The sequence below is a fragment of the Gigantopelta aegis genome, chromosome 3 (genome assembly GCF_016097555.1).
Source record: "Gigantopelta aegis isolate Gae_Host chromosome 3, Gae_host_genome, whole genome shotgun sequence".
In the NCBI taxonomy this organism is placed as follows: Eukaryota; Metazoa; Mollusca; class Gastropoda; order Neomphalida; family Peltospiridae; genus Gigantopelta; species Gigantopelta aegis.
Window position 1 is genome coordinate 52,525,427 of NC_054701.1, and position 27,043 is coordinate 52,552,469.

General features: G+C 37.9%; 1 protein-coding gene across 1 annotated transcript in view; it reads left to right on the forward strand.

The window, feature by feature from the left end:
- The first annotated feature begins 5,968 nt into the window (after nucleotides 1-5,968).
- The window catches only part of LOC121368227 (selenoprotein K-like), a 38,481-nt gene continuing 17,406 nt past the window's right edge, over nucleotides 5,969-27,043 (forward strand). The window contains exons 1-2 of the mRNA XM_041492864.1: nucleotides 5,969-6,109; nucleotides 14,325-14,409. Of these exons, the coding sequence (XP_041348798.1) occupies nucleotides 6,091-6,109; nucleotides 14,325-14,409 (104 nt within the window). The 5' untranslated portion in view covers nucleotides 5,969-6,090. The remainder of the gene's footprint in view (nucleotides 6,110-14,324; nucleotides 14,410-27,043) is intronic.

Genomic DNA, 27,043 nt, shown 5'->3' on the forward strand with positions numbered 1-27,043 from the left:
CCCAGAGCACATAAAATGAGAGCTATAGCGACTACATTGGCTCTATCAGTTGCTGGCATATTAAAAGCTGCATTTTGGCGCTCCGAGACTACCTTCTCGAATTTTTATCTCAGAGACATGTCACTCAGTTCAGATGGTATTTGTGGTATTGCAGCACGTTTTGGCATAAACCAAGGGAACAGTTGGGACAGATGACCTGATCCCCCAAGGGTAGTAGTTAAGCGGGTTTCCGCTCCCTTGAACTTGTTCACGTGGTTTTCAGATTCCCCTCCCCTATGGTCTTGGTAGGGGATTTTCATGGTGCTAAAATCGAACAAGCTCCCCAATCACCATCAGGCGAGGTGAGTAGAGTTCTTTGTTTACAATTGATGTTGTACATATTATATAATATTTAAGGATTCCGATCTGATCTCCCTGTTTTAGGGTTGTTTATTAATTCAGTAAGTTGTTATATTTGCTATACGGATGGGCTAACTAATGTCTAACCCAGTGTTTATTATCGTGAGTATTTCATAGAAATAGAAAATAAGGGAGAAATGATCTTCTAAAAATTGCCATATTAGAAACTGCACCCAATGTTTGCAGGCCGTTATGGGGTGTGGCCTAATTTGGTATGTAGCAGGATCCATACGTACCTTCTTACTAAAGGACATACAGACTTTTAAAATGCTACTTTATTCTAACTATAGAGTGGCTGAGAAATATGTGTATTTTGTATACAAATTGCGATATTAGAAACTTCACCCTGTTTGTTGGCCCAGGCGCTGATTAAAAAAACATAAAGGGTCACAAGCCTTCTATGATCCCTAAATATTTGTTTTATTACATTAGTCTAGGGTCAACAAATTGAGCAAGCATCTAAATTAGGAAGCCATTAAATTTAAGCTCAATCTACGTTTTGGGGTATATTTCATAAGATACTCGCCAAATGCAGACGAAAACTATGAAATAGCAGCATATGCCTATCGTTTTTTAAAATGGAAGAAAATGTTTTATTTAACGACGCACTCAGCACATTGTATTTACGGTTATATGGTGTCAGACATATGGTTAAGGACCACACAGATATTGAGAGAGGAAACCTGCTGTCGCCACTTCATGGGCTACTCTTTCCGATTAGCAGCAAGGAATCTTTTATATGCACCATCCCACAGACAAGATAGTACATACCACGGTCTTTGATATACCAGTCGTGGTGCACTGGCTGGAACGAGAAATAGCCCAATGGGCCCACCGACGGGGATCGATCCCACACCGATCGCGCATCGAGCGAATGCTGTATCACTGGGCTACGTCCCGCGCCTCGGTTTTAAAATGGATAAAAATACATTATGTGGGCGACTTATAACGAGTATAGCCAAAAGCTATCGAAGAATGGCGTTCAACTGTAACACACCCCCCCCCCCCCCCCCCCCCCCCCCCGAAAACTCCCAAGAAAAACACCCCGAGGAAAAACAAAAATAAACGAAGAATACTTATTGGTTACATAATACATATAAACTTTGAGATTGCAGCTTTAAAGGGGGGTGTTTGTTGTAGTGGGGGGTTTTGGGTGGGGTTTTTTGAAGATATAAAGATACTCTTTAAAACTCTAAACAGTCTTAAAGGGACAGACCCTAGTTTTTAAACACTAAGGCAGATTTTTCACCTAAACCCTAGTTGTAAAAATGGACACTAAGTTTGGTTAATTTACAAACCTGTAACAAATTTGGATACAATAGAGTCTGTGACGTTGAAATACTCTTAAAAATAGACTAAAACAAGATTCAATTCTCGGAACCGGTGTGACGTCACACGGCCTAGTTACCGATCATCCGGGTCTTTGGGGGTGAAGCAAAGCCTTAGTGATTGCTGGTTTACATAGAATAAAGTTATCATATTAACTTTTTACATGACTTACATACTGTCATTTATTTTCTGTAGCTAACACATAGTTGCAATACGTCTTATGTGTATTATAACAGCTTGGGTAGCCATATAAGAGAAACGAACAATGGGAATCTGAATTAGTATAATCTATATTTAGTACCGATGTGTTTCCCGTGTACTTTGAATGTCGAGGGGACAGGGCAGGTTGGGCAGAATATAATTTTTGTTGATGCAATTTTCAGGTAATATTAATTATAAATTTTAACAATTTTGAAATGATAAGATAATTATTAATATAATAATTATGATGTGGGCTACAAAATATATAATTTGTATTTATAATAAAATTTGTATGCATGATTAAGTTAATTATTTTTATGATTTAATAATTATTTTATTTCCAAATAATATGTAATAATTAAACAATGGCAAAGTTGTTACTTTACAAGTTCAAAATTACAATAGTATTATTGTCATATCTTATTATATAGATGTATTGGCAACAGTATACATTCTTTTATTCTTAAAACAAAATACAGTTTCTTGAAATAATGAAATGCTTTTGTTTTTACAGATTGCAAAATTACCACATGATGTTGCCCTTCCTTACCGGTTGAATGCAGGCAACAAAAAATAGCAATAATAAAATATAGCCATCCTCCGACCTTGACATCTAGGGGGAGCAATATCTCTCTCTACTTACCCATCACACCTGAGATTAGTTTCAAGGAGAATAATATATAGTTTCCTTTGGCATGTGAATTTATATACATGTAGTATCAATATGGTAATATTTTAAATTGCCCCCCATAAACTACATTAGGGAGCAAATAATCAGTTCCCTCAGTTATTTTCATGTCAAGGTCTACAACCTAATAAAACGTGAGTGTTACCTCGTCGAACAAACATGCAAATGTTTTAATAATAGGGTTTAACCTGGTATATTTAGTAATAAAACAAAAACTTACCTGAGTAAATAATGGTTAATATATATATGTATAATATTGGTGTTGTTTTATATCTAGTCACAATGGATATTGCAGATATTTTCTTGTTTAGTCTTGTGCTGTATTGGAATTGTTATTGCAGTTCAATTTAAGTAATATCTACAAAACTAATTTTTAATAGTATACAGCTGGAGAAAGGAGGCAAATATGGTTGTTAATAAACTGATCTATATCGGTATGCCTTCTACTGGACTACACATATTTAACCTAAGTTGCTTTTAACCCGGGTTAAATTACCTCATGTAGATGCACTTATGTAGCATATTCAAAGAAAATATATGAATGAGATAGTTAAATGCTATATTCTCCATGTCAAACAGTGTTTTCAAAATGGAAAACAAATATCAGATATGGCAGTTGACCATTCATTTTATTGCAGGTAATTTCTAAGCAGATTACACACACAAACACACACTGAACTGTAGAATACCATGAAACTACATATATATGTAAAAAGGTAAGTCCTCTAACTTGAACAAGTAAAATTTACAAATGTACCACAACCACCAAATTACATTGATCCACAATAGAATAGATTTTTAATGTATTTTTAGATTTATGTACATGTATGTGTAGTGTTTTCCCTAGCTTGTTTTAGCAAGGTGCAGCACCATGCCTCAATAGTCTAGCACCATCTTGCCTTAATCAGCACCATGCTGCCCTGAGATTAAATAAGCCTTTTTCACTAATTAATTCTAAAATTGCCTTTATAAAACACCCAAAAAGGTATTATTAATTAATAAAATATGCCTTTTACATCTTTTGCCATTCATTTATTAAAACAAGCACATAAAATTACATTAATGTTTATTTCAATTAATTTTTGTGTATTTTTAATGAAAAAAAGTGCTTCGAAAATGGTGAAAATGTCCCAAAAGTGTTTGGTCTACCATGCCTTGACAAATTTCTAGGGAAATCACGTGTGTGTGTGTGTGTATATATATGTATGTATGTATGTAGGTATATATATATATATATATATATATATATATATATATATATATATATATATATATATATATATTGTATGTATGTATGTATATGTATACATATATTATACATATATAGATATATATATACACACACACACACATTAGTGATTTCCCTAGAAATTTGGCATATATATATATACTGAAACAAAGGCACACACACATTATTTATCCTCTGCACCAAAGTAAATACTAAACACGGAGAAGTGGGGGGGGGGGGGGGGGGGGGGGGAACGACCTATATTTTCTTACTGCAGGCCTGCTACAGACACATTTGCAAAAAAAAATAAAAATAAAGTTTAAACAAGAATTTAGGCCTATATTATAATTATTATATGTGTGTAATTTAGCAGTATAAACTTTTATTTTAAAATTAAAAAATAAATAAATAAGATGTAGTAGCTGTGGTATGGCAAAATAAATACAAGTATAGATATATCCAAGCAACTAAGATTAAATGAAAAATAAAGACCACACAAATTTAATGATAAAGGAATATACTCTTTATTCAAGAACTGGGTGCATCGTGTTGTTGGAGGGGGGGGGGGGGGGGTCATGGAAGACGATGGAATTGTGTATTTTATTTACAGTATAATGTGGGATTTTTATCACTGCACATGCTTTAACCATTTTGTTCCTAAATTAATCTCTGTTGGTGTCCACAAGCAACAACATTAAAGTCAACGTAGTCACATTCTGTGAGGGAAGCCATGGAATTCCATCAGGTTTGTCGTTTAATGACCCTACCCACAAGCGGCGCCTAGTCTCTTCTTTTGGAAATTTGTAAAACGATATTTTTTTTAACATCATGTTATGGTTTATGCAGCCAACTGCACAACATGTGTTAGGCATCGTGACCGTTAACTGTTGTAAATGATCGACCAAAGTTGCCTCATTTCACTATCAAACCATACGTAACTAAGGAGAAGTTTCACCGCGTCACGTGATAAACAATGGCGGCCAGGGGTCGAAGTACCCGTATGTTCGGTTCCGAGAATAATCATTACTTCTCAGACACACGTGCGTTTTTAAAAATATGAAAAATGCATTTTGTGGTGTTAGAAACACCAAGATGACCAGAAACACTTCGGTTGTACGAAAATGGATAATCTAAACAATAAAATATAAGTAATGTTTTATTTCAGTGATCATAAACGGCTCTAATAGTGAAAAATATGCCTTAGTGTTTAAAAACTAGAGTATGTCTCTTTAAGTTATAGTGAATGGCATTAAAGTGAGTTTAAAAGTGTGGAAAATACATGTAACGAATCGACAGGCGTACGAGTCCGGTGTTTAGAACGTCGCCATATGTGTTTGCTGAAAGTGGCTGCTAGCGTAATTGGCTGTTAGAATCAACTCGGGCGAAACGTGTCCTCGCACAAAGAGCAGGATAGTCACGGGATACCATTTCCAGGTTCCATTAGACCAAATCAATTCCTATTTCCGATAATGTTAACGTTTACTAATAAAACTGATATAAGCAGCGTTTCAACACACCCAGGAAGTACAGCAATAGAAAGTGTGGCACCTCGCATCTAATCTAGCTGCAAGAAAATGGGGGGTCACGTATCATTTAAGAGATTTAATTTATGTTTTTAATAGCAACCGTCATTTTTGCTGAAAAGGTGTAACATTCTCTTTGAGAATGGCCAATACAGCACAAAATTGAAGTTTTGAGTAAAATTCTGTGATATTTGTGTTTTTGCACAGTTCTTTACACTGTTTTTGTTTGTCTTGAATTTTTATATTGATGTTGATCATCACTTTATTTATTTGCATTACCATAGTTTGACACCCAATAGCCGATGTATTTTTCGTGCTGGGGTGTCGTTAAACATGCATTCATTCATTCATTTTGCTGAAAATTGCACTTACATTTTTGGGGGTACCCCGCATTAGTTTCAACCTCTGGTATATACTGCATACCAACTGTATGACAAATAAAAGTGTATTTATTTATTGTCAATGGATAATAGTATTAGCACAAATAATCAATGTCACATATTACTACCAATCACACCCACAGCTGCTTTTACTCCGTAAATATTTGACGGTGCACGTCGAACCTTGACACGGTGCACGTCGAACCTTGACACGGTACTCTCTTCTTTGGTACTATGCAACCTATAGTTTTCTCAACGTGGCTATTTGGTTCACCGTGAAGGCATAAACCAGTCTAGTGGACTCACACCAGTTTAACTTTCATTTTGAGAGAAAAGCAAGTCATGGTTTACGTGTCAAGTGGTAAGACATTCATTGCTGTTATTCAACTTATTGACATAATAATAATATTGTTTATCATTCAGAGCTACGATTTATATCTGTTTTTTGTTTTTTTATCTTGAGTTTATCTTATGGTGTATAACATTAAATGTTTTAAAGGGACATTCCTGAGTTTGCTGCATTGTAAGATGTTTCTGACTAATAAAATATTTCTAGGATTAAACTTACAAATAAAATACATTTTCTTGTTTAGAATATCAGTGTCTGTATATTCAATGTGTTTCGTGTCATCTTAATATTTGTAAAAAGCCCAAACTGGTTTTTGTCTTCAAATAATTTCGTACACACGAAAAAAATAGGGGCCTACTATCAAGTCATTTATGTTGTTTTACAAGTCAGGTTGATGAAAGCGAAGCTCCTTGTCGTAAATTAGAGCATTTGTTTACACTGTGCATAATAGAGAAGTTGGACCTGAGCTGACGTCACTTCGCCCCAAGCTATACCACCGGACGTCACAAAAACAAAATAAAATGGCTGCCCCCAGTTAGCAGGAATAATCACGTTTTTTAATTAATTCTAAAATTACGGGATTTTCATTTGTTAAAGTGTCAGTATGTCTTGGTGGTCCGGGTATGCATCTTTCCAACACACAAGGCTCTTGTTGGAGTTTAGTCTACCTTTAATGTTTCAAAGAAAGTATTGGGCTTTTTGCTTATTCCCATTTCAACGCATTTGACATTTACACAAATTACAGCCTCCGTCACACAGGTATCTCTAGATATGATAACATAGCGCTGACTTAGGCGAAAGTTTCCATTACAATATCGTAACTAAGGTATCCTCAAACCAGGGTTGAAAATTAACATGAAAACCAAGGTCGCCAGCAGGACCAGTTGAAGAAAAATCTTACTGGCCATTCTCAAATTCAACTAGCCCTCCATATATTCATCATATTGGAATTTAACTGCACAGGTAAAATTAAAACTAGTGTTTTCTGTTTAATAATAACCGTTTGCGTCAAAGAAAATCGATGAATTGACGTTTAACTTCATAATAAATAAAGTAAAAATTTATATAAAAATATGTTAAGATTTAAACCCATACTAACTCAAAAAAAACAAAACATCCAGTGTAAATAAACATGTTTCTTTACAAAGTACCATTATATTAAATATTTTCGATACAGGGTAAAAGATAATGCAGTAAAAACAGACTGAATGTAGAACTGCGCGAGCTTTAGTGAACTAGTCTGGGAGTGGCAGTCCCTCTTTGTGATGCAAGAGGGATGGAATAAACTTTGTAGTGATAAAAGAGGGGTGAAATTCCCAGCAAATGATTTCCTCTGGAGTGGCTGTTCTCCTAGAGGTTGCATAGTACCAAAGAAGAGAGTTCCGTGTCAGAGTTCGACGTGCACCGTCAAATATTTACGGAGTAAAAGCAGCTGTGGGTGTGATTGGTAGTAATATGTGACATTGATTATTTGTGCAAATACTATTATTCATTGACAATAAATAAATACACTTTTATTTGTCATACAGTTGTTATGCAGTATATATACCAGAGGTTGAAACTAATGCGGGGTACCCCCAAAAATGGAAGTGCAATTTTCAGCAAAAATGACGGTTGCTATTAAAAACATTAATTAAATCTCTTAAATGATACGTGACCCCCCATTTTCTTGCAGGTAGATTAGATGTGAGGTGCCACACTTTCTATTGCTGTACTTACTGGGTGTGTTGAAATGCTGCTTATATCAGTTTTATTAGTAAACGTTAACATTATCGGCAATAGGAATTGATTTGGTCTATTAGAACCTATAGCATATATTCACTATATTATCATTATTTTATATAGTGTGCCATTTACTGTTATTTGACGTCATAATTGCTTAATTAGGTTACACTCAGGCATGGGAGTTCATAATGACCTTGACCTTGGCATTAATTTACTGTGCACTGCTGAGAATAGTTTGAAAAAAAGTCTGTGCTAACGAATTGGAGATTTTGACCCATATTTTTTACTTAAAATATTTTAAAGCTTATTTACCCAAGGTGATGGATATGTCATAATAATGTCAGTAATAATAAAGAAAATAAATATATATTTTGTATAATACTCAATGCGTTCGTGTTGACACTGTGTAAAAATGCGTGCATGGGTACACAGGATGGCACCTGCCTTCAATTCCCCCCTCAAATCTCCCCTATTTTAAATTCCCACTTTATGGATATACAATGTACATGTAACAGCATAAAACCTCAACTTTGCTACCCACATTTTTTTGGTTTTACTTTTCCCAATTAGATACACTAAGAAAAATGCAACAAAACACATTCTGATATTTAAAATATGACTTTACTGTTAAAACAAACTGATATGTGATTTCAAGTCACTCGTGTCAATCAGAAACCCGCAAACACTCTCCGTAATTTAAAAAAGTACTTTCTGGTTCCTTTCTTGTTGAAATGAACCCCATCTTTGTGGAATTCGGCCGGGTATTGGATGTTCAGACCAATCACACGTTTTACAAACTTCTTCCTGAGGTGTGTGTTGATAGAATTTCTCTGCTTACAATACGCTCATGAGGTAAGCCCGGGCGATTTCTCAAAGTTTCCTTATCTGCTAATCTCTATGAAATATACTGCTTCAACTCCGAGACGTTTGAATGATTGTTCTACTGCACACAGTTTATTGAAGATATCTTTTGGTGAACTGCTCCCAGAAATGTCATTTTCCCCTAACTGTACAATAACAGGCTGAAATTGCTTAACATCCTCCATCATTCCATTAGGGATGTTATTCGTTCTTAGTCCTCCACGTCGTAAGAAACGGAACTCACTTGTGATCCTCAGATATCCTGAACAAAACTGCTCCAGTCTTATGTAGCTGCTTCCAATCAAAGCAATTTTGGCCATTTCTAAGCATATATTATCGATCTCAAAACGTGTTCTCTATAAAAGGTTTAAAAGGTAATGTCAAGCCAAGGCTGTGTTACTCTTTTATATATTTCACTTTCATTATTTTGTGTTGTCACAAGCAGTAGCATGATGCCACATAAAAATAAAATTTTACACATGTAGTAAGGGATTAACAAGATATAGATATAAATATATAGGTATAAATATAAAGGTATTTGTTATGGATAAGAAAAGTATCAGTTTCAGTATTTCTGTTGTCCTTAACCACATATATGACGCCATATAACCATAATTAAAAGTGTTGAGTGTGTCGTTATATAAAACATTTCCTTCCATAACACAAGTGACAGGACAATGTACATATATGTAGTAATTAGAACATTCCTGCCTATTCGGTATGTATTGCGTTTGATGGATATTGTTTCTGTATAGAATCATGTACATAAATAAATTGATATTTATCTCCATGGTTGTTTCACTGTTTAATTTAATTAACGGTGATCATCAATAAAGTAGCCCAAGTGCTCCCAGAGGGGTGAGTGGGTGGTTGTAGGTCATTATACACAGTGTGAGTACCAGAAGTGGTGTAGGTAACAGTGTACACGTCTACTGAATTCATTACAGAAAAGCACAGTTTTAACTAGAGGGTGGGGGCTGTTAATGGTCCATGTACATTGCAGAACTATCTGTGTGTCTCTCTCTCTCTCTCTCTCTCTCTCTCTCTCTCTCTCTCTCTCTCTCTCTCTCTCTCTCTCTCTAACTTTCTCTCTCTCTATCTCTGTGTCTCTCTCATATATATACAAAAATGACGTGTGTATATGTGAAAGTATATACGGTAGACAAACGTTTATATTGTCTAAAGTTAGCAATGTCTGATAGCTCATTGAAATGTATGATAATATTGTTATATCTGTAGGTCTATAGTGACAGTAAAATACTAATATAAACTGACATAACACAACCAGTAGCACACATAATGAATCGTACTGGGTAGCGCCGTCCCATGTAGTGCTGGCTGCAATGACCCATACACGTCACATGACCTTAGCCTACCACAGACCATCCTGTGCAGAACCGTCTTGTGTAGAGCCGGCACTGCACAGGGTGGTAAGCTTTTAGATACATATCATCCTGTTGCGCACAAACGACGCAACCACCCAAACAGGAACCTCACCAAAACAGGGCAACGGACGATATATATGTAACTATAGTATTTGTATTAGGGGTTTCTGTTTGGAGTTACTTGTGCTCCATCAGTCCATGAACATTTAAAAAAAATAAAAATTGAGTTTGATGTGATGTAAGAAGAAAAGTAAAAGTCGACTTAGAAATATATAACTTGTCCAAGGTGTAACCAATAAATTGAGTCCAGACTCCAGGGTATATCCTTGAGTAACTGGGTAGGACTTTCCTTTGGCACAGTCACATGTAAAGAACATTATAAATACTTATAATAAATACAGTTAGGTTTAGGGTTAGGGTTAGTGACCGTGCCAAAGGAAAGTCCTTCCAGTAACCGTGAACGAGCCTATTAACGAGAAATAGTTTCTGCGCACACGCACTGTAATGTACAATCAATTTGATGAAATAAAGTTTTACCGTGTACACTTTATTGTCAAAATCAACCAAAAAATATTAATATTCATGCCATTTTCTGTTGTGAAGAGTTTAAATGCATGTCGTAGTTGAATGTTGACATTCTTCAGCTACTCCTGTAAACTGGGCTATTGTTTATCAAGTGACTTTGTGTGAAGTCACCAAAACTCTTGTGCAGTGAATCTGCAAAGCAGACAAGACCGACAATGACAGCAGCGTAAAACTGTTGTTTATTTAGGTTTGTTTACTATTACACGTCATTTAATATAGTGTGCACAGTGGAAAATGGTGGTCATGTATACATTTTCCTATGTATACAAATATTTTGAATATCATCTTGTCTTTTCGTGACATTCTGACTCTTATGAGCTCCTTTTGAAATGGAAATGCAGTTTTATCATTTATAGACTCAATACATACATTTATAGTATCCTGGATCTATCGAGTTCTGTCCCATTAACAGGAAAATGCTACTGCGCATGTTCAGTCCAACAACCTAATAAATTTAATGACATCATTTTAATTTTAATTACTTACCTTTGTTAACAAATGTAAAATTCCCACCAGGAAGTGAATATTTATATATTTTTTTTTAACAGCATCGAAATCCGTCCCATATGAATGTAAGAAATGGGAATGTATGGAAGACCACATCCAGCATAAAATTGAAGGAATAATTACAGGATGTTTTTACAAAATGCAGAAAGAATTCTCAAATACTAACCTTCCAGTATACATTTCATGTCAGTTATTTAATTCTCTTGTTGAGCCTGTCCTTTTATATGCTAGTGAGGTTTGGGGGGGCCCAGTTCATATCATTAAAATCTTTGGAAACTTTCCTGCCAGAGAGAGTGCTTTAAAAATTCTGTAAATCAACACTACAGGTTAAGTCATACCCATAATTTGGCCTCTAGAGCTGAGCTGTGGTAAAAAGAATGTTACATTTTTACTCCCATATGCAAACTACGGACAGCATTTTACAACATGCTTTCTCTGAATGCACAATCCTTGAAAAGAAAAATATTGGTTGGCTTCACAAACTATATTATTACATTGGTGAGTTGAATAAAAAAAATGAAGCACTGTCAATTATCCCATCCATCTTATAAATATAATTAAACTAACTATCACAATATTTTAAAAGAAAATCTTACAGCTTCAGCCAAAAGAGATAAATCCAGTAATAAGATGTGAATGTACTAATTATATAAACAATATTCAACTATATAGAGCCATATTTATTACACTGTATACATCCAGAACACTAAAGCTTTTACTAAATTACGTCTCGGTGACCACAAGTTGAAAATAGAGACTGGCTGCCATACAAAACCCTTTACTCTAGTGGAAGAACGTTTATGTCACCACTGCAATGTAATTGAAGATGAATACCATCATACCACAATATGTAAAAAATATAATAATCAATGTGTCAAATTATATGCATATCTAACTTTAGATAATTACCTACTGTATTTACAGTATGAATAGCAAGAAACATTTATATTTATTATGCAAAACCAAAATCCAGCCTGTGCTGGTGCGGTATACAAATTTGTTCATGATTATACATGTATTGCCCATAATTAGTCTTTATTTAGTTATTAGAATAGTATGATGTTTGTTTGTGTCTTGTTTGTGCATGTGTTTTGCATCCAATACCGTATGTGGAATGTCTATATATGCAATAAAGTTTTTGTCTTTATCTTTTATCTTCCTCCATTTTAACTCAATTTCTAAAGCTATCTGTAATTTTAAGGAATAAGTTTTGTATTTAGATATTTTCTTGTCTGAACTTTATTGTTAATAAAATGTTCCCAAACTGAAGGAAAACTTTACAGATGAACAACAAGCAGATAACAACAAATCAGATGTTGATTTGTGCAAACTGTGCATGAGAAAACAAACCTAATGGAATTTGAAGCATAACCAAAGGTACCCACTGGACAGGGAAAACAAGAAAAATGTCTTTTAAAAATTTCCTGCAGGGAAAATTCAGGGAATTTGAAAATTTGGTCTGATTCAGGGAAAATACAGGGAATTTTATTTGGGTGTAACGGAATCGTGGAAAAATATCAGGGAATTTTGTTGAATCCTATATTGTATATACATGAATATACGAAAGCATGTAAAAATGTAATAAACCTAAGATATTGTGTGTTTTGGATTCCTTTGTCTTTTTCATGAGGGTATTGAATAATAGCTACTGATTATTTCTAGTGTATGTTTAAAAAAAGATTTATTTATTTTTGTTGAGAAATCATCTGGTCACCATATCAAATTGTATCACTAAGGAAAATGTCCTGTTTATATAATCTACATATAACAGGCCTCACGCGATGTTCAAATTATAGGGCGATGTCGCTTCTCTCTCACTTTTTGAGAGGGTGAAGTTTTTAAAAGATGGAGAGATGTTTTTTCATTAAATTAAAAACAATAATAAAATACAAATAATTTCGCCCATCTTTATTTTTATGTTGACGTATAAACGATGAAAACGTAATACACATTAAAAATGAAAAGAATTCATACCAAAACGAATAGGCACTATAGAAAATATTTTCATCTACCTTTTGAATGATCAAGCCTGAGGCTTATATTTTGATGAATTTGTCGGTCTACAAATATCTTGCTCACAGACTATAAGTGTATTTTAATAACAGTTTCAACATTCTTGTGTTTCTGATGGGGACGCCTTAATCTGGGATAATATTACTATGTTCTTCTTGTGTCTTCCATGTGTGAAACAGACAAATCACTCCTCGATCCTGCTGGCTGATAATGATTTCCACTGTCATACAGAGTGAAATATAGTCAGAATGTTTGTTTATTATTATTTTAAAAAAATGTAATTTAGTATCATACCAAAATTGTATTAGGCCTAATAAAAAGAAAGAAATATATGTTTTATTTATTCATGGGCTACTCTTTTCGATTAGCAGCAATGGTTCTTTTATATGCACCATCCCACAGACAGGATAGCACATACCACGGCCTTTGATGTACCAGTCATGGTACACTGGCTGGAGTGAAAAATCCTCATACTGTTACTTTCGTCAATTGTAATTTTAAAGATATCTAGCTATGTATGTAAATAACTTTCTTTCAAACACTCCCACACATGCAAGCATATAATATTACCACACACAAATACACACATGCACGCACGCCATAACGTACGAGACAAGGTGGGTTTGAGTGGGGGTGGGTGGTTGAGATGGGCAACTATCCCTCTAGTTTGCTTGGTTATTTTTTATTTTTTTTTGGTGTGATTAATTGATATATAATCTATAACAATATAAAATTGCTCAAATTGTGACTGTTATTTAAAAAATAAATTTTTTCCTTGATTCAATTTGTTTTTCAGTTACAGAATTCAGGAAAGATTATTTTACAAAAAAAAAAAGATTTCTCTCCCCATCCGTTTTTAACATAGGCCTATTTACCAATAAAAGGCCTATAAATCAGTTCATGGCACTCATCCATTGCTATGTGGCAACTATTACTACGAATTACTTTTCATATCAAGTGGTACATAATGGCGAGATTGATGACAAGATAAAGCCCTCACAATAACAGCTCTACCAACTGCATTTCTCATCCAATTTTCATGAAACTTCACATTTAGGAAACAGGGAAATGTCTCATTTTTTGTTTTTAATTATGAGTATTTTACTGATATATTTTATCAGTTAGATTCATTTTTGCTTTTCTTTTTTTAGGTCATATTTTGGATTCCAGATCACCATGGCGTTTATCATTCATTCCAGATCTGTTTTGGGGGATTGTCAATTTCATAGTGTTGTTGTAAGTATTCATAGACTGAAATTGTGTACATATATAATATGTAATTAATGCCTGTTTCTGTGCCAGGCCAGTACATCGATGGAAGCATGGCTTGAACCTCCCTAGAAACTTTGTATGCCACAATCTAGACCTCTCATCACCTGCAGTTTCTTGCACATGCACTATTAACTGATTGGTTTATTCTGGTGCCACATTTTTTTGATGATGACCCTCCATCATGGGCTACCACACTTCAGTGAAATAGAGAAACACTTAAAAGATCAGACAACACAATAGACAAAAAATACCTAAACAAAGGATGCACGTTGCACTACTGACATTTGATGGTAGCTGACATTATTGGTGCCATAAACATCCACAAATGTATATACAAATGTTAATGCACATTGGTTTGCAGAAGAGATATTAGTATTTTTAAAACAATGAGGTTGCCTTTGGAAAAAAGCATCACTTTCTTGTTAAAAAAATGACAAAATCTCAAGATTGATATTTTTACCAATTTTCTTGCGGGTAGGGATCAGCTTTTTCAGGACTTGTTTGACATCTTCAAAATTCAATATATTCATTTATTTTGTAACAGATGTGAAGAGAAGTTGTCACAAAAATACCAGGACCCACCAAAATCTTTGTATTGTGCCTCATTGCCACACAATCATCCGAAATTATACTTTCAGCTGCCATATGTCATGTGGAAGTGTTACTCTTGACAATTTTTTGTCACAGATGGCACTTTGTGCCCATGTGTATATGTGTGTGTGTATGTATATATACAGTCAAACCTGCATATAACGGTCACCCAAGGGACCTGACAGAAGTGGCTGTTATAGACAGGTGACCCTTATATACAGGTTCAAAATTAGAACCTGCATATAACGGTCATAAAAAAAGAAGACATACATAGAAGACATACATGTGTTATCAATAAGATTTTTTTATTACATGAGACTGTCCATGTCAGAAGATATTTTGTTTAATTGAAGGTTATTACCCATGTGGAATGTTTAACTCATTTGTTTGTTTCATGTCGCCGCTAATCCTTCAGTGGGGGATGACCGTTGATTACAGCTGAATAAGATCATGAGTCATGAAATAATCCTAACACGGGACATCTTTAATGACTGCCGCCTTCAGAAATTCATGTTTATTTACCAATCATGTCTGGCTAGAAACAATCGGATACCCAACATAACACCTCATTTGTTTTGTTTCTGGAGACTCAATAGAGTGACCATACATGGAGATTACATTATGTACAGCCAATGGGAAGTCGTCTACTCTTCAGTGAGGATGCTGAGAACCAATCGAATTACACCACCAATAACTGCGTGTCACGGAAGTTATTGAGTGTCCGTTTGTTTTTCAATTACGATCAGTAAATTACAATGGAACTTTACTTTTACATACAGACATGGCCATATAAACACATTTAATTTATAATTTTTAAGATGATTAAAAAAGTAAAGACATAACCAGGGTCAAAAAATAAACAAAAAAATGTCTTCACGACGATCATCTTGTGACTGTTATAGCAGGTTCAACCTGTGATTATGGGTGAAAAATAGTGACCGCTGGCCGTTATGGACAGGTGACCGTTATGTACAGGTCAAATAAGGAAGGAAATGCAGGTGACCGTTATGTACAGGTCAAATAAGGAAGGAAATGCATTGGGGGGATTTATAGTGGCCGTTATAGGCAGGCGACCATTATGTACAGGTGACCGTTAGACCAGGTTCGACTGTATATGTATCTATCTGTTATCTATATGTATATGTATATGTATATGTATATGTATATGTCTATATATGTATATTTATATTTATATTTATATACACAAAGAAAAAAGTTAAGCACCCCTAGATGTAATTAGTACTGAAATAGCCCCACTCGTAAAAACTGCAAATTACGTGATGAGTATGTCATGAATGGTGTTCCATCGAAATAATAGAGTACAATGACAACTGCGACATCCCACAACAGGATGACATGCACGTCCATCATGCCACCCATGCTTTGCTCAAAATGCAGTATCAATACACTGCAATTGTTGCCATTTAACATCACTGTCTTTCATTGTTGAAGTTTAATCGTTGAATATGCCACGTCAACGGTTATCAGAGGCCCAAAGATGGCGTATTATTGGTATGCATGCGACCGGCATGACATTCAAAAGTATAGGACATCAATTGGGGTATCATTACACCATAATCGGCAGATCGATACAAAAACACGGGCGTACCAATGCTGTAAAGGATCTCCCACGGTCAGGGAGACCGCACCTGACATCACAGCGCGAGGGCAGGGCCCTGCTTCGGCTCGTACGTCGTCAACCCTTTGCTACGTCTCGTGTTCTGAAGAGCCAATGGTTACCCAATAGACGGATGTCAGCCAGAACAGTGAGGAATCATCTGAAATTTGTGGGATTGAAGGCAAGAAGGGTCATCAAGCGTCCCTTTCTTGCTGATCATCATGAGACGCCGTTTAATGTGGTGTTTGGCCCAGATAGGTTGGAATCAGAGGTCCTGGCGAAGAGTCCATTGGTCCGACGAAAGCCGGTTCCTGCACCATGTCACAGATGGCCAATTGAGAGTTTGGAGACATAAAAATGCTGCCTACACACCCAGGAACATACGACCTATGACCTTGTATGGTGGAGGGTCAGTAATGGTTTGGGGTTGCCTATCACATGATTGTAAGCTGGATCTTGTTACAATCCAAGGCAACCTCAATGATGATCGGTACATTCGTAACGTCCTGCAACCAATTGTTGTGCCGCATTTTGACAACCATCCACTCACCACCAGACCTCTTGTACATGGATGACAAAGCTAGGCTACATCGTTCCCGAGCAGTAACAGTTTTACTCCAAACTGAAGCTGTGACGACCCTGCCCTGGCCGGCCATGAGTCCTGACCTAAACCTGCTAGAGCATGTTTGGGACATCTTGGGGTGTTGAGTACAGGCACTGACCCCACCTGTACAGACTCTGGCACAATTAGAGGCAGCTCTTCATCGAGAATGGCAGCAGTTGCCCATGCAGCAGATCAGACGACTTACTGGAGGGATGAGACGAAGGGTGGAAGCTGTCATCCGGGCACGTGGTGGGTTTACCCGCTATTGATGATTTGTGTCATGAATGTCATCTGTGAACTTCAAATGACATTTTTCATTATCAATCATGATGTTGACTTGTGTTTCTGACTCTGCACCTCAATACTTATTTTGCCTCAGTTTTTGGCTCAAATACAGCATATTGGAATTCTTCTCAGAATCATGATTAAAATTTCAAAATTGGATACACTTCTTATGTTTTCTTATTGTCAAAGATGTATTCTTGCAAAACACATTTGTTTTTCCGAGGTTATGTTATCAGGCTTTCAACGCCAAACCTCATAAGACAAGTCACTGTGAAAAATATAGGGGGTGCTTAACTTGTTTCTTTTTGTATATGTATGCCCATCTATTATGGGTCGTATTATGATATGGTAGGGCTCGAACTTAATGGCGGCAACGGCGGCAATTGCTGTCGATGACATATAAACTGCCATCGGTTGTGAACGTGTATGAACATTATCTGCCAGTATTTAACACGGGCATTTGGGTCCTGGTTGGAGTTGATGGGCGTTTAGTTTGTATCACTCGATGGAACTAGTCATGCGCGTACCCTGTGTTGTATAATATACGTGCTCACTGCATTTTGCCTACTCGCTTTCGTGTTATGCCGCCCTTTTTCATGTTTGGCAGCCCCATTTGTTTTTCTGTGCCCTTTATTTTTCGGCATCTTGTTATAATTTACAGCACCCAGCTCCACTATTTCAAAATGCATACTTTTTTCACACTAAAAACACTCTGTCTTGTGTCCACTAACTCCTGTCTGATATTTTATCCTCAATTGCAGATTTAATTGGTTGTAACTTATGATTTTTACTTAGTGTCATTTGTTTATTCGGCAATTCTTTATAAAATATTAGAAATGTTTAGGTGTTTTTTTTTATATCATTGCTTATAAAAGTGTTAAAATAATTTATTTTGGGTGTCATTTAATATATACATCGCCTTTACAAAAACGAAACTGGCAATATCAGTGCGATCGATTCACTCGATGAAGATGTTATCCCAGAATAGGGGATCGCTTGAAAAAATCTCGTTATTTTTTCAGATATCTTAAAATCTTTTATAAAATAATAGTATTAAAAGTGCGATCGGTTTAGCTAAACGAATACTCGTGAATGTCAAACCAACACTCCGTTTTAACTGAACTATGTTTTAACTAACAGTGCACAAAAGATGAGGCAGCTTGTACATCGTACCAACTGTTTAGTACCAAATACTGAGGGGCAAAATAAGGGATAGGTATTTCCACAAAGTCGACCAACACAATTTTTTTTTTTTTCTTCAAATTTCAGTGGGTTTTTTTTGTTTTTTTTTTTTAAATGGTGGAGTGGGGGGCCGCGCAACCACCCTCCTTTAATTTTCACACAGCGTGAACACTGTATACAATTTAATGTCATCCATAGAACAATTTTCATGTCATATTCACCGAAAACTTAGGCAACTTCGTCTCAGAAACACCAGGTTCTGTTAAATGGTTAGCTTATGCTAGTAGACCATAATTCCATTTATAATCAATTCTTGTTTATTGAAATTTATAGACATAAATTGAAGAAATTTGACTCCATTTATATGCAGAAATATAACCTTTTAGTCAAGTATATCTGCTGCAAAAGTCAGTTTAAAAAAAACTGCCGCCGGAATACTCAAAATTGCCGTCGGTGGGCCCTTTCACTGACGGCAGTTTGATTTTTTAATTGCCGTGGGCGATAAATTCTTAAGTTCGAGCCCTGATATGGTGTTGTCCGTATGTCCATCTGTTAACATTTTATTGTCCGGACTATATCTTGCATACAGATGCATACAGAACCATCAAACCATATGTAGGAACAACCTGGTCCAAAACAAACTGTTCATCCATCCCATTGCAAAAATTTCACATAATTAGACTTGAATCATACCTGTAACATATTGATTAATACAGATGTCGTTTTCCATCAAACTCTCGATGGGCGTATCATGTACCTCGCCGATACTCTTGTTTAAATAGCTTTTGTAATATATTTAATTCTTTCTAAATATTCATTAAATATTTATTCAAATATAATGCTGACTATACATACTGTAATAATAGTCATATTTTTAATGTAAAACTCAATACTAGGGGTGTAATGATATACTTGAATATTTGGTGCACCGAACAATGATCTATATCATAGTTACATTCATATTTATCTCTAGCTGAACCAAATACACGAATACATGAAAACCATGGTCACCAGCAGGGCTAGTTGAAGACAAATCTCATTGGCCCTTTTCAAATTCAACTAGCCCTCCAGTTATCACATTGTAATTTAAATGCACAGCAAAATCAAAACTAGAATATTCTTTGTTGAATAATAATCATGTGCTCACCGTCTATAGTCTGTTTCCTTCAAAAGGAAACCGGTGAATTGGCATGTAATTTCATAATGAATACAGTTAAAATTCATATTAAAACATGCTATTAAGTTTTAAACCCATACCAACTCAAATAAAAAAAATTAAAAAAGAAAGAAAGAAATCCAGTATTTATATTATAAATAAAAAGAATTCTTTACAAATTACCATTAAATTATGATGATTAAATCTCATTTTTAATACAGGTGTGAAAACAAAATGCTAGAAAACCGAGGTATACAGCTTGACTTGCATAGTCTCTGAAGTAAAAACAAATAATGCAATACAAAGAATAAAGGTAGAACTACACATGCTTTAGTATATAAACCTAGTTTCAGGGTGGCAGACCTCTTTGTGGCGATGCAAAAAGGGGTACAATCTCCAGTATCGGATTTCATCGGGAATGGATGAAGCACGCACACGTGTGCGTTTAATTTGGATATTGTAAATGCTACAGTAGTAGGCTACTAATAAAATATCAAAAGAAAAATAAATCTGTAAAAGAAAACCAACATTTTAACCAAATATATGATGTACTTAGTTATTATATTACGGTGTACTTATTGTTTATTACAGTAATATTTGGACAGTTATGTTATTATGTAAGTCTTGGTGTCCAGACTTTAGATCTGATATTTTCTTATTTAATTCAAATTGCTTAAGGGACATTCCTGAGTTTCCTGCATTGTAAGATGTTTCCGACTAATAAAATATTTCTACGATTAAACTTACATATTAAATATATTTTCTTGTTTAGAATATCAGTGTCTGTATATTCAATGTGTTTCTGGTCATCTCAATATTTGTAAGAAGCCCAATATTTTTAGGAAATAAAATGAAATTTAACCTAGTACAAATATTGGAATGATCAGAAACACGTTTAGTATACAACCACTAATATTTTATGCAGAAAAATGTATTTGATATGTAATTACAATTGTTAAAAAGTCTGTTAATTGATAACATCTTACAAATTGCAGAAAACTCAGGAATGTCCCTTTAAATTTAAATCAATGTCGACAACGACAATCAGATAACTGACCTTTGGAATAAGCCCTGGGCTGTAGTAATAGAAAAAATCATTGTTATTTGAATATATGCGCATGCGCTCACGTAAATGCGAGTTAAAACTACAAGATAGATTTGATTTTGTCCCAGAATAATGTAAGCTAATTAAATAAGATTCCTCGTTATCATAACATTGAATAACAATTGTCAAATAGTAGATCTACTAGATACATGTAATTATAGCATATACAGTCCATTCTAATAAGCTGACGACTTCTAAATTAAAAAAATACACCCAATATCTTCAGTACGTTTTGGACTATATTTTTAGAAGACCCGGCCCAAAGCCACAGAAGAATGAATCTGTCGCTGTTAAAATATAGAGCATGTTCTATGTCTTCTGCTGCTGTAGTTTGCACCAACACAGACGCGATGTGTTTTGTCAATTCGATTCAATTTTAGTGTCTGTTTTTTAAGTGGTACCATACTCGTCAGACCCTAAAATAAATTCTTAGTCGCCCATAGCCAATAAAGGTCGCCACGGGCGACACAGCAACTGCTAATTTTTAACCCTGGTAATGCTAACTGTACAATTTATATTTCTAATTCATGTTAACCAAAAATGTAATACTGATTCGATTGTTTTGATGTCCGAATAGGTCTTGAATTAGATCAAGCACATAGACCAATCCTTTTTTATTCAACCCATTGGACTGGTACCCTACATGTACCTTGATTTTGTTTGTCAAAAAACACCCATTATTAATCAGTTTTTACCTTTTAAAAATTGTTCTTCCTTTCTGCAAAACCTTTTCACTTTTATATTCATAGACATGAATACATATTCGTATTCGTCACCTCATATTCGTGATATGTATTGTATTTGCCACCATGTGTATTCGTTACACCCGTACTCAATACTGATATACATCCTATTTTGTGTTTTTAATTTTTACAGCCCTTATTGAGAGCTTCTAGAATATGGTACCCTGACACCCATGTCTAGTGTTTTTTACCATCGGGCAAGTAAATATTTTATCCTGCCGAGCCCGACAGCTAGTAAAAAACCCAATTTGAACATCCGGCCAGCCCAAAAAACCCTCTTTTTCTTAAAAAAACAACAAACAGAAATGTCATCATTTTGGTTTCCCATGCATAATCTAATTATCATCACAGGCTTCACATGCATCATGGAAAACTTGGAAAGTCATGGAATTTGACATTTAAAAATCCACATCTGGAAAACCTGGAAAACTGTGATTTTCAATAAAAAGTCATGGAAAATCTAATACATGTACCAGTATTGTGACCGCCTCCGACTCCACCCTGAAAAAACCCCCATTCGGGAGATAACATTTTAATAACATGTATAATTCTTAATATCGGTAAATCTGATCGTTGTCTTGAAACAAGTCCTGAACTGGTTCCGGTTAGAATTAGTCAGTTAACTGGTATTAATCTTATTCAACTTACTGTGCTAGCACAACAAATATGCTATTCAACCTGAGTCATACCTACACACTGCAGAATTCTCTCCCTTGCCGGATATGCGCAATGCTATCCTTGCACGGGCTACCTGTAACTTCATTCTCAATTCTGCAGTCCACCTGTTAACACCTGTTTAAGCTTTGGCAAAAAGTTTTCTTTACTTGTAATTTTGTGTTTGTTTTTCGGTTGAACTTGACATACGGTTGGTAGTTGGGAATTCTGTGTTGAATTTACCATGTCCAATGTGAGTTCGTTGACAGCTAGCGCACGGAAAGTTTGTGCACGAGATGGTTGTCAATTTCCTTTACGACGTAAAGACACACACGTGTTGTGTCCGGACTGTCGGTCTTGTTCTCAAGAGATTGTGCCACGTGGTCTCCTGACCAGTAGGTTCGGTTCAGTTCGCAGACTCAGGTTTCGGGTACAAAGCAAAATCTTGTCGGCTGCTTCGGCAGTAGTCGGCAAGTCGGACTTAGTGGGTAGGTCCCATACGTCTGTAGATACTTTGAAAAGTGTCCGGAAAGGGGGAAAACACAAGGGTGTTTCTTTGTCGGTCCGTGTTACGAGTACAGTTACTGATACTTCGGGAGCGCCCCCCAGGGCTCCTATTGTGACTGTGGTAAGTGAGCCGTCTTCACGGTTACCTTTACAAACAGAAGGGGGGCAGGGTGGAGTCGTCGCGGCACCGGTTTTGACGACTTCATCGGTTACCGAGCACATGCACTCTGTTGTGCATAGGTCCACTGCTTCGTCCGCAGAGCAGGTAGCCCCGACATTGCCTTCGATTGCTGACAGTCGCTTCGGCACCTCAGCATCTCAGCATTCTCAAGGCCTGAGGAGAGTTCTGCCAGTTTGCTTCGAACTGAGCCAGTTGTTCCGATGCCAGGATCTGTCTCTGATGGCATCCCGACCGATGTTTAGCATTGGGTGGAGGACTCATCCCTTTTGGGTCCTTCGTTTGCATATGTTTACCCCAAGGGTCCGGTGACTTCGGTAGCAACGGACATCTCCTCACAGTTTGCACCGTCTTTGGTCCCTATCTCTTCGACTTTACTCGATAGAGGATGAGGTTCGTGCAGATACCCCTCGGCTGGGGGTACTCTGTGGCCGCAAACTCCGACTGTTCCGCACTTGGCGCAGGAACGATCATTAGGCTTTCAGGAAACGTTGTTTTGGAGTTTTGTGGAATTTTTTAACACTTTGCCTCAGTTCGGATCATTGCTTTCGCAGACGTCACTGTCAGGTGCAGCTCCCCCCCCCCCCCCCCCCCCGTTTTCCCGCCAAAACCAGCAGAAACTGCATCTCGACAGCAGTTTGACGATGCAGTTAGGGATTGTCATTCGGTTCCTATTGTTTCCGTCTCGGGAGACGCTGCCCCAGGGGCGTCTCGATTAGGGGGAGGAGTCCATGTAGATCTTCGAGATCCAATGGACAGTGACCTGGCTTCAGAGGAAGCGTCGGTTGGACCGGATTCTGTCGCTGACCCAGCTCTCTCTCACTTCGGTTCGGAGGTAGAGGAGGAGTGCGATTATCCGGTGGTTCTGGCTTTTGTCAGGGACCAGGTCCGACAGGTATGTGGGGACGCTATACCTCAGGTTGAGGCCCAGCCTACATTCAAGGGTGTCTCCTTCGGGAACCGTTCTTTGAATTTGGTCACTCCACTTGCACAGGAGGCGCACAGTTCACTTTGTGACATTGATGCGTTGATCACTGGCAGTGATCATATCCTGGGATTGGGTGTTGACAAGTACCCAACGGCACTGCCTACGGGAAAAATCTTAACAGGAGCGTGCATTTTTCGTGCCGACTCCTATGAGACGTTGGGGGCGGATTTTCTCGAACATCCGGCGGTTGTTCCCGCTTGTGTCCGAGCCGCTTGTTCCCCATCGCTTCATGTGTCATTGCCAATCGCGGATCTGGAATTGTTCGAACGGCTGGCTAAGTCGAAGTTCCAGGTTAATAACCATTTAGGTACGTTCCTATTTGGCTTGGATAAGGCTGTCGAGAGCCTTCCCGCGATGGCGAAAGGCTGTTTGGAGGCTGCATCAAAAGCCTCTAAGCATATTGCTCAGTTATCTGGCCGATTGTTTGCGAACAGTCTTTTGTTACGGCGTGACCAATACCTGGCAGGTTTGAGTGCATCAAACGTTGCGAAGACGTTTTTTTGTACACGTTCGGTACGGGAAAATTTACTTTTCGGTCCCGATTTTAATATTGTCCTAGACAAGGATTTGTCGCGACCAGTCCCGAACACTCAACCTCCTGTGAAAAAGGCTGCTTTTTTACAGTCGGCTCAGATCCCTAGGGTTCCTGACACTAGGAGGCAACCAGGTAACAACCTGTCCTCCGCTAAGCGAGGACGCAAACGTCGTACTGCGTTCCGTTCTCAGTCCACCAAAGGGGTTGCGCCTACGGGTGGTAAGCGGTTCGGGTGAGGGTATGTGAACGATCGGCAGTTGCTTTCGGAGGTACAGTTAGCAACCATACCCGTGGGGAGCAGGCTCTGCCATTTCCTTCGAAATTTGTGCAAGCTGCCGGGTCTCGACCCCTGAGTCGTTCGACACGGTTACAAAATACCCTTTTTTTCGAGCCCCCCTCTTACTTCCACTCCGAGAATGCTGCCGTTACCGTCTGCGGATCAGCGCGTTTTAGTGGAGAGTATGATTGCCTAGTTTCTCGACAAAGGGGCCATCCAGAGAGTCAGTCTGGACACTCCGGGATTTTATTCTCATAATTTCTTCGCCCAGAAGAAAAATGGGGAATGGAGACCAATCCTAAATTTGAAGCCACTGAACGTCTACGTCAACGTTCCTTCCATGAAAATGGAAACAGTTCATTCGGTCCGGAACCTGCTTCAAATTGGGGAGTGGGCTGCGTCGATCGATCTGAAGGACGCATACCTCCATGTCCCGGTGCACAAGGCATTTTGGAAGTTTCTGCGCTTCCTTTTCAATGTGCTCCCGTTTGGGTTGGCGACGAGTCCCCATGCTTTTACACGTGTGGTAAAAGTGGTGGTAGGTCATGTTCATTCGTTAGGGGTTCGAATGCATACCCATCTGCATACCTATCTGGACGATGTCGGGTTGGTTTTGGACACGATCCTCCAATTGGGTGAAATCGGAGTTAATGCCGGCTCAGATTTTCACATATCTCGGAGTGGTCTTCAATCTTGTGGTAGCGTCGGTTCGTCCCACCGATGCGCATATCCACAATTTTCAAACGTCGGCGTGACATTTGATGGGGGAGCAAAGTACTACGGTACGATCTCTCCACGTGGTGTTGGGCCACCTCGAATCTCTGGCCTCATTGATTGTGAGGTTCAGACGATTCAAACGACCACGATAGTGCCTCTGGGCCCATGGTCCACTCATCCGATATAGGAGTGCCTGTCGGACAAGTGCATGTCCCTACCGTTGCACACCCCCCCCCCCCCCCCCCCCCTGCTCCAGATCTGATCCTTTTCACGGATGCGTCGCTGCACGGGTACGGGGCGCATCTGTTGGATCAACACATTTCAGGGGTATGGAATCTCCCCGAGAGGAAGCTCATATCAACTGTTTGGAGATGGAGGCAGTGCATTGTGCCTGTCTTCATTTCCAGTGTGTTCTTCGACACCGTCGAATTCTGTTAAGATGCGACAATACGTCGGTAGTGGCATATCTCAATCGTTGGGGTGGAACCAAATCGGAGACTTTGGGTCGCAAAGCTCTTGCGATTTTGGAATTCTGCGACCAACTAGGGACGACTCTGTGGGCGAAACACATTCCTTCATCAGTGAATGTGTTAGCCGATGCCCTCAGTCGACATACCCCTGTTCAGATGGAGTGGATGTTGAACAAAGGGGTGGTTGCAGCGGTTCTTCGGGTGTGGGGCAGTCCACAGGTGGACATGTTTGCCACATGGTTTAACAACCAATTGCCGGTGTTCTTGTCCCCGGTACCGGACACATTGGCGTTGAAGTACGGCGCGTTGAGTATGGATTGGACGGGACTGGATTTTTATGCCTTCCCTCCTCCTGTCTTATTCGGCAAGGTGTCACCTTGTCAGGTGACGTTGATATCTCCTCTGTGGGTGGCGCAGCCCTGGTTTCCACAGCTCATGTCTGTTAGTGGCAGTCCCGTTCTGGTTACCAGTGTTGTCCGATCTACTCAGCCAGTGACTGAGTCAGACGGTGTGGCATCCGAAGCCGGAGGTCTTCCGGCTTCACGCGTGGAGGTTATCAGGGCTTCCTTGCGACGCAGAGGTTTTTCCACAAGAATTGCGCATCTCGTCTCTTCAGCAAAGCACAAATCTACCGAGTTTTTTTTATCAGTGACACTGGTGTATGTGGGTTTGTTAGGCGAATGCACGGGATTTCGATCCCTTATCGCCTACTGTCAACGATTTAGCGGAGTACTTTCTGACGTTGGTCCAAGAAAGGAAACTTTAAAGTCATGACAGTGAAAAGTCACAGAGCTGCGATTTTCACTACTCTTAAACAGTGTGGATGTAGTGACTTTTCTACGAACTTGGTGTTGCATGATTTACTTAAATCATTGGAAGAGAACAAGGAAGAGGAAACGTGCGCCAGAGGTGGCTCAGGCGGGAACAAAGCTGGTGGCTCAACCGCCAGTGTCTACGAGGAAAACTTCAAGACGTTTCCCGATGGCCA